We start from the raw sequence: 8,639 nt of genomic DNA, 5'->3' as shown, positions 1-8,639 counted from the left end.
CGCAACTCAGTCATTTACAGCGTCTCCTACTATATTCACACGGACATAGCCCTGTCATAGTATTGGACCGCATCTCGTTTCAGATCTGGGATCACTGGGTCGCTCTTCGACCAATCCGCGTCCACTTATCGCGCCTCGACCAATCCGTCCTCACTTAAAGTTTGCCTTAGACGTTCCTAGGACGTCCTATGAAAGCACAATCAACGCTTTAAGACCACTAATGTCCTAAAGACGTCTTAAAGAAATAGGAAGTTCTCGGGACGTCTTAAAAGCATCCTCAGGATATTCAAAATACATCTTCCAACAGATGTCTTAGAGATGTCCCGAAGACGTCTCTAGGACTTCCTTAGTTTTTTATCCCCCGCGTTTGTAAGAAAATGTCCTGTAATAAAAGTGAATCCCCAGGTTTTTCTTTGCAACAACATATTAAATTGGAAGTTACTGCAACGAATAAAACGATTTTATGTGTTATTCATTAGAAATGGCTGACGACGGGGCTGCTAGTTCTACGAGCAGCAACAGCAGTGGAGAGGCAAGTCGACTGCAACTTCTGCAGGAAATGCGGCAACAAAATTTTGATAGCATTCGCTTTGCTTCTTACCGAACTGCCTGCAAGCTCAGGTTTATCCAGAAAAAGGTTCATAGTAAGTTGTCTTTTCTTTAAATTATTATTTATTGCGCGCAAGCTTATGAAACTTTGATGTATATTTTCTTATTTAAATTTAAATAATGGAAATCCTCATCCAAATTAAATTTGCCAATTGATGGTGACAGTTTCTGTCCACTGCAATTGAGAACAATTTATTTCTCAATTCTGAGTTATCTCTTTAATTTAAAGTTCTACTGGGGTCAACATAAAAATCCACACAGGGTGTCTATCAGGGTGGCGATTTGACTGGGAAACCCATATTTTTGTAACGTAATTATTATGTTACCGATTCATTTATTTATTTCAAAACTCTACAACTTGGTTAAAAGTTAAACTCATTTTTTTCAAATTAATTTTTTTTTATTGAAGATTCATTAGTTTAATTGAACATTCATCTCTGGTTAAAACTGCAACAACTTTTTTGAAAATCAGTTTTTTTATCTAAAAATTTAACTATTCCAGTTTCCTCTTTTTTTCAATGATTATTTTTGTTTTTAATGAGCCGAAAAGATAGTTTAGAAGTCTGTTTTTTTAAATTGAAAACCTTTATTTTCAAATATTTGCTTGAAAATGTATGTACGTTGTAGAAAATTCTTTTTTATAAACATATAATCTATATGGTTGAAATTGCTCTTTTTCATAAAAATTTCAACTATTCCAGTTGAAGATTCCAAATTTTAGTTGAAAATTTATCAGTTTGGTTGAAAATTAATTAGTTGAACTAAAAATTCAACTTTTTAATTTTTATTTGAAAACTTATCTTTATTAATAGAAAATTCAACTATATCGTTGAAAATACACTTATTTTGTTTAAAAAATCGATTTCTTTGAGAAAATTATTTTTTTTTTTGAAAGTTAATCTTTTTGTCTCAAATTCTTCTTAAAGGTCGAAAATGCAAGTATTCCAGTTAAATATTTATCATTCTAGTTAAAAATCCACCTTTTAGCTTGGAAATAAAATTACTGGGTTAAAAGTTAAAACTCTTTTGTTAAAAATTATTTTAATTTTTTAATAAACCAAAATTATTTTTTTAGTCGAAAATTAATATTTTTTAGTAAAAATCAATGTTCTCGGTTGAAACTTAATTTTTTTGGGCCCAAAATTAAATTATTTTATTTAAATATTCACCATATTATTTGAAAATTGATCGTTCTGGCTTGCAATTCAACTATTTAAGTCAAAGATTTACAATTTTATTGAAATTTAATCACTTTGTTTGAAAATGTAACTATTTTTGCAAGTTAGTTTTTTTATTATTGAATATAATTTTTTAAACTGAAAATTTAACTTATTCCACTCGAATAATTAAAAATGATCTTTTTCTTTGAAAGATAATCTTCTTGTCAGTTAAAAATTTAATTATTCCAGTTAAATATTTATCATTTTAGATCCAAATTCATCTTCTTAATTTTTTTTTCCGAACATTAATAATTTTAATTGGGTTGAACAATGAGTTATTTGATTAAAAAACTGTTTTTTCTTTGAGTGAAAAGGACTTTTTTCCGAAAATTTAACTATTTTGTTGAAAAATTGTTTTCATTTTGGTTGAAAATAATTTTTTTTTTCATCTGAAAATAAAACTATTATACCAGTTAAATATTTCATAATAATAATTAAAAACTTATTTTCTTTAGCTAAACATTCCTTTTTTTATTCAAAATTCAATTATTCAATTTTTGGTTGAAAAATGATATTTTTTATTTGAAAATACGTCTTGTTTGGTAGAAATTAATCTTCTTGGTTCAAAGTCTAGGTATATCATTTAAATATTCATCGTCTTAGTTGAATATTTCATAGTCTTAATTAAAAAATGTATCTGTTTGATTAAAGAGTAATTTTTTAAACTTCAAATTAATTATTTAAGTTTCGATTGACAATTTGTCTTTTTTCTGCAAAAATTAATTTTTATTATTTTGAAAACTGAACTATTTCAGTTGAAGGTTCATTGTTTTTTTAATGAAAAATCATATTTTGGTCTAAAATTCAAATATTCCAGTTGAAGATTTATCATTTTGATTGAAAATTGGTGAGCTAGGTTAAACATTAATTTTATTAACTAAAAATGTAACTATTCAATTTCCTATTCAATGTTTTTGTTTTGTTTTGAAAATTGTATTTTTTTTGGTAGATAATTAATCTGGTTGTTTGGAAATTAAATTTTTTCATAAAATTATTTATCATTTATTTAAAAATTTATCTTTTCGGCTCAAAATTCAACTATTCTAACTAATTTTTGTAACTGCAAGTTCAATTTTTCCACTTTTGTTGAAAATTTATATTTTTAGTAGAAAGTTCGAGTATTTGTTTCAAAATCCAGTTATTTAGAGTTTTTTCGGTCCATTGTGTTAAAGGATGTTGAGAATGTACGTGATAAATTAAAATAAATGTTGGAGTTTTGGGGCAAATATTAATATTATACTTTTAATTGGCCGGGAAAATTGAAAAACATGTCAAGAAAAAATCAGGCATTTATAATTATCCGCTGAATCGCTATCCTGATAATTTTTTTGAAATATTTTCCCGAATTGAAAAAAAAAATTATTACAGTGCACAATGTCGACATTTGGAACGTGATTGAGGCATTTAGGGAAAATGGCTTGAACACACTGGAGCCATCGAGTTCACTTGGAGTCTCAAGACTCGAAACACTTTTGTCTTCCTTATTTCACGCATTAAATAAAAGAGTTCCAATTTCTCATCAAGCCAAGGTCGACACAACTACGGCCTTACTTATGAATTGGCTGATAGCTGCTTACAGTGGGTGAGCAAATCCAGTCATTCAAAATATATATTGCAATCATATTGAAATAGTATATATATATATATATAAAATGGCTCATTATTAAATTTGAGAAATTTTATTCTTTAGTGAGAACAATAAAATCTCCGTATTCTCGGTCAAGGTAGCTTTGGCAACTCTCTGCGCTGGAAAATTGATGGACAAATTTCGATGTAAGATTAATTTCCGCAGTTTTTAAGATTTTCGGAACACCTTTTATGAGCCTCTTTTTCGTTTTGAACTAATTTGACAAGATGCGCTAATACTTTTAGGTAAAACATTTTTTTTGAGCATGTAGGGACATCAACGAAACTACGATGCTGTTGGTACCTGCTCAAAATTTTTTTTTGCCTTTGGTTGGTTGCCTTCTCATTTTTCTTTCTTTTTTTAGTTTTGTTTAAAAGAAAAAAGAATTTTCTCTTTTCTTTTTAGGAAAATTAAATTTTAGTTGTTCAAATTTATTCTTTGGATTCTTGGTTTTATTTCTAGGAACTCTGCACATTAGCTTGATTATTGGACTTTAAATCAGATTAAAAATTTAATTTAAATTTCTTAAATTTTAATCTTTTATGATCCAAGGGGTATCTTGTCATATTAAACGTATTTTATATAAAGGGCTAAACGCATCTTAAAAAAAAGTAGCCTAGAAGGATCCCGGATTAGCGGAAGTAAAAATTGAAATAAAACACCTCTTTGAAACATAAATCGAACCTTTATTTTCCTCTGCAGACATTTACTCGCAAATATCCGACAGTAATGGTCACATGACTCACTGGAGATTCGACGAATATCTGAGGGAAGTTCTGGCTTTGCCTGCCGCTGTTTATGAATCTCCATCCTTCGGATATACCGAAGGTCTAGCCAGTTCGATTTTTCTTCCGGTAAGTTTTTACGATTCTTTTATGTCTTTTCATTGTATTTCTTTGTCTATTCTTATTTTTTTATTGTCAGAATTTACCTGAAAAATAACTCTTTTTTTATTGTGCAGAACTCCAAGGTCACCGTTAATGACTTCCTGGATACTCTGATGTCAGACCCAGGACCACATTGCCTAATATGGCTTCCTCTTTATCATAGGGTAGCAGCTGTTGAATCTGGTAAGAATCTAGATATATTTTCTTCATTTTTAGGATTTCGGAGCAAGGGGTCTCAAAAGAAGATATAGTTGGGGAAGTAAAGGGAAGTTGGGAAGGGGCAGGGTGACCAGATGACTGGGTAGGAAAAGAAGGACCCCCCCCCAACTCCTCACCACCTCCCACCATTAAATTCTTTCCCACCCCTAGCCCAATTTGGCGCGTTATTTGAAAATTAAAAGAGATTATCCTGTGATTATAACCTGTGAATAATAAATATAGAAAATTAAACTCACAGCGACAGATTATTATTTATAGACTAAGAAAGTGAAAATAAAACTTGAAAAATTTAATTAAACATAACCTCGCAATGGCACTTACGTTACAATTGTACAGTGACATTGTCTTCGCAGTCATTGGAATAGTCAAGTAAAGAACGGGAACGGGAAACACAAACCGAATATATACCAGGTTATGGCTTTTACATACGATCAGCTGTAGGAAGGACTTCGGGCCGTTTCGAAATCGAAAATGTAACGGATTTCTTTTTCCATCGACGCACGTTAAAAAAAGAGTGTTCGTTTTTCGGCTTTCGACACTGTCTCAGACTGCCACTGAAGTTTCAACAAGCCTAATTTCTAGAAAGAAGTGTTGCGCGAATACAAACGTAGTGAAAAATGAGGTTAATCTAAGTAAATCTGTCATTTGTTAGTCCAAACTCTGCTATCGAATTTCTTCCGTTAATACTCTGCGCTGATTTGTTGAGGTTTAGGTCCGTTACTTGTCGTTGACCGGTGGAAACCATTAGCTGCGAAATATAGGTCAGGTTTGAAATAAAATGATGCGCTCGGTACACAGATTTTTGCTTGTAAATTAAACTTGAATGTTTATTATAATTCGTCAATATTTAATTGTTCATGGATGACATATTCTCTATTTGAATTCTAGAATAAATAACAATATTCGTGTATTGCAGTTAGTGGTAGGTGCGGCAGATTTAAAAAGGTTGGTATTAAGATTCGGGAAACACTTCCGTAAGGTCGAACAATTCGGAGTCAGGACTTGACTTTGTCCGTCTTATTTGTTTCTAAACAAATAAGAGCTGTTTGTAACTAACAAACAATTATTTGATTAGTTTTGTTCCTAACACACACACACACACACAAGTAAGTTTAGCACTTGATATCGCAGCACATCCGAATGACAAGTACCCGCCATTTAACGTCTCATCAGGTAGAAACTTTTAACTATAACTGACTTTTCTGAGCTCTGCGTCTATATTTATAATCTCGTGTTGGGCGGGATTTATCCCTACTTTTAGCTTTTAACCAATCAAAATACGGACGTCACTCACTTTTAGTGTCGAATAACAAATCATAAATGAGGTCACTTTGCTCCTCCAATTTTTATCACCGTAAAACGTCAATCACTTTGAGTGACAGTTTTCTGTTGTTAAGTCCAAAGGTCCTCTTTTTATGGCGTCTGACTAGCGCCATGACTCATTACGATTCTAAAAATAGCCCAAGACCTCAAGTTCCTAACCTCAAAACCGACTTTGGACCGTGAACTAAGCAATATCTTTGATGAAAGTCTTAATGTAGTTAAATTCGGATAAAATACTCGCATATAGGTTTCCTAAGCCGCAATAAACTTATAGTATTCGTAGAATTCGTGTACAATAATAATTACTTAATATTTATTGCTTCTATACATTCATAATCAATACCATATTAAAGCCATTTGAACTTTCCCGCCAGAGAATTTACTAGTTTTGAAAGCATTTGGTAAATGGGTCTTAGCGCCTTGGAGTTGTAGTTCATAAAAGGGCGCATGCCGTTACACATTGGTCAAACGACGAACGTTATCCCCATCGAGATGAGGCTTCGCTTGTAGAAATTGTGAACAAAATTTAGGTCCGCGCAATTCAAAATGCAAATATCGAGAAAATCTTGAAAAAAAGGACAGAAGGACAAAAAAGAAGGACAGAAGGACAAACATCGAAAAAGAAGGACATGTCCTTCCAAAGAAGGACGCCTGGTCATCCTGTTTATGTTTGTTGCATTTTTTTGTTAAAATGTATTCTTTTTTGTTGTGAATTTTCATATGAGGTTATTGAGGTTATATAGACGCCTTTCATATTGTTTCTAATCAATAAATTGTATTTAATTGTTGTATTTAATATTAATTGTTGTACTGTTGTTGCAACTATGGTAGAAGTAAACTTCTAGTTGAAATACCCGAGCTTCTTCCCCGAAGCGGCAGACTGCGCTAGTGTCCAGTGTACGGTCGCCGCCGCAATGCCTCCTCTTACCGCGCATGTGTCGTTCGGAGCGGGCTTATTTAAAATTAATAAATTACTTTTTTCTCCTGTGATTGCAAATTGTAATTAAATGATAGAATTTTTAATAAAGTAACATTTCTCGAATACAGAAATACACAAGCACGATGAACTAATAATTAAATATGTGAATTTCGAATAAAAATTGAAATTTTCAAAGAAATTACTAGATTACCTCCATTATTGCGATTAAAAAAAAAGTTTTAGAATTTACAGTTTCGTTTTACAAAATCATGAAGTTGGCGATTCGGCTGACGATTTCAAATTCCCGGTTATTTCACGGTTTTCCCCGGTCAAGTTTTTTCAAATTTTCCGGGCAACTGAAAGTAACATTCATATTTTCTGCCAAACGCAAACATTTATTTTAATGCATGACACAGCAAAATTTTGCAAAATAAATTAATTTGGAAAGAAATAATTAAGTTTTGCAATAAAAGATATCAAATTTTTATAAAAAATGGAGCAAATAAACTTTCGTTGAAAAAATTAATGTAAACAAAAAATGTATTTTCAAAACAAAAAAATAGATCAATTTTCAACCAAAGTGATAAATTTTCAGAGAAGATGATGAATCTTCAACTGGAATAGTTAAGTTTTACACCAAAAAGATTAATTTTCAACTAAAACGATGAATATTTAAATGGAAAACTTGAATTTTCAACCAAAAAGACGAATTTCAAATAAGAAATTTAAATTTAAAATAGAAAAATTAATTTTTTCCCAAAATATACCATTTTTAGACAAAATACATGACATTTTAACGAAACAGTGGTTGAATTTTCAACTAAAAAAATAATCATTTTTAACTGAATAGGTTAGTGACATTTTTAGGTTAAAGCATTAATTTTAAACCGAACATAAGAGTTTCAAACTAAAATAATGAATTTACTGAAATTAATATTATTATTATCGAATCAAGGCTCACTTTTGAAATTCTTCAAGTTCACAATTGGAAATGTATTATTTTTCTAAATTAATTAAATAAATGTAAATTAAAAATTACATTATAAATATCATGTATAAAATAATAAATTTAAAAAATAATTATTAATTAACTTAAATTTAAGTAAAACATTAATCTAATTTGCAAGAAAATAGTTTAATTTGGAATAAAAATGGAAATTTTTAACTGTATTACAAGATTACCTCCATTGATACGATTTTTTATAAAAAGTTTTAGAATTTACTGTTCCATAAAATATGATATTATATACATTTCTTTTTTTACTAGTAATTAAAATTATTATATTTTTGTATTATTTGAAATTATTTATCACGTATCTAATTTATAAAAATAATAATTTGTCATTTAATACAAATAATAATTTAATTAAATATAATTTTGGTGAGAGCTGTAAGACATAAAATTAGTTTTTTTTTAGTGAACATGATTATTTCCTCGTTAAAAAATTTTAAACGAATTATATCAGAATTTTTTCACATTGTGCGTTGCGAGTTCGTTTTTTTAGTTACAAATTCATTTGTTTGGTTAAAGATGACTTTTTTAACTTAAAATTTAATTCTATAAGTTTTGGTTGATAATTTATCTTTTTTAGTGAAAAGTAATTTTTTCTTTGAAAATGCAATTATTTCAGTTAAAAAATCATTGTTTTAGTTTAAAATTCTTACGTTTGGTTTGAAATTATTATTTTTTAGTTTAAAATTTAACTGTTTAGTTACAAAATTTCCTTCAAGTAAAAATTCAACTATTTTTAAAAAAGTTAATGAATTTTGTTTAAAAATTCATGTCTTTTTTGTTAGAAAATTAATTTTTCTCTTTTAAAATTAATCTTGTTGTT

At 29.5% G+C, this 8,639-nt stretch overlaps 1 protein-coding gene across 1 annotated transcript in view; it reads left to right on the top strand.

Annotated features, from left to right (window-relative positions):
* LOC117172120 (dystrobrevin beta) overlaps window positions 1–8,639 on the top strand; it is an 83,402-nt gene that overhangs the window by 45,659 nt on the left and 29,104 nt on the right. Inside the window, exons 2-6 of the mRNA XM_033359951.1 lie at window positions 480–644; window positions 3,198–3,411; window positions 3,520–3,602; window positions 4,159–4,310; window positions 4,418–4,526. Of these exons, the coding sequence (XP_033215842.1) occupies window positions 482–644; window positions 3,198–3,411; window positions 3,520–3,602; window positions 4,159–4,310; window positions 4,418–4,526 (721 nt within the window). The 5' untranslated portion in view covers window positions 480–481. The remainder of the gene's footprint in view (window positions 1–479; window positions 645–3,197; window positions 3,412–3,519; window positions 3,603–4,158; window positions 4,311–4,417; window positions 4,527–8,639) is intronic.

Source organism: Belonocnema kinseyi, chromosome 1 (assembly GCF_010883055.1).
Source record: "Belonocnema kinseyi isolate 2016_QV_RU_SX_M_011 chromosome 1, B_treatae_v1, whole genome shotgun sequence".
NCBI lineage: Eukaryota > Metazoa > Arthropoda > Insecta > Hymenoptera > Cynipidae > Belonocnema > Belonocnema kinseyi.
The sequence above is the reverse complement of the archived record's forward strand: the minus strand, read 5'-3'. Positions and strand labels throughout refer to the sequence as shown.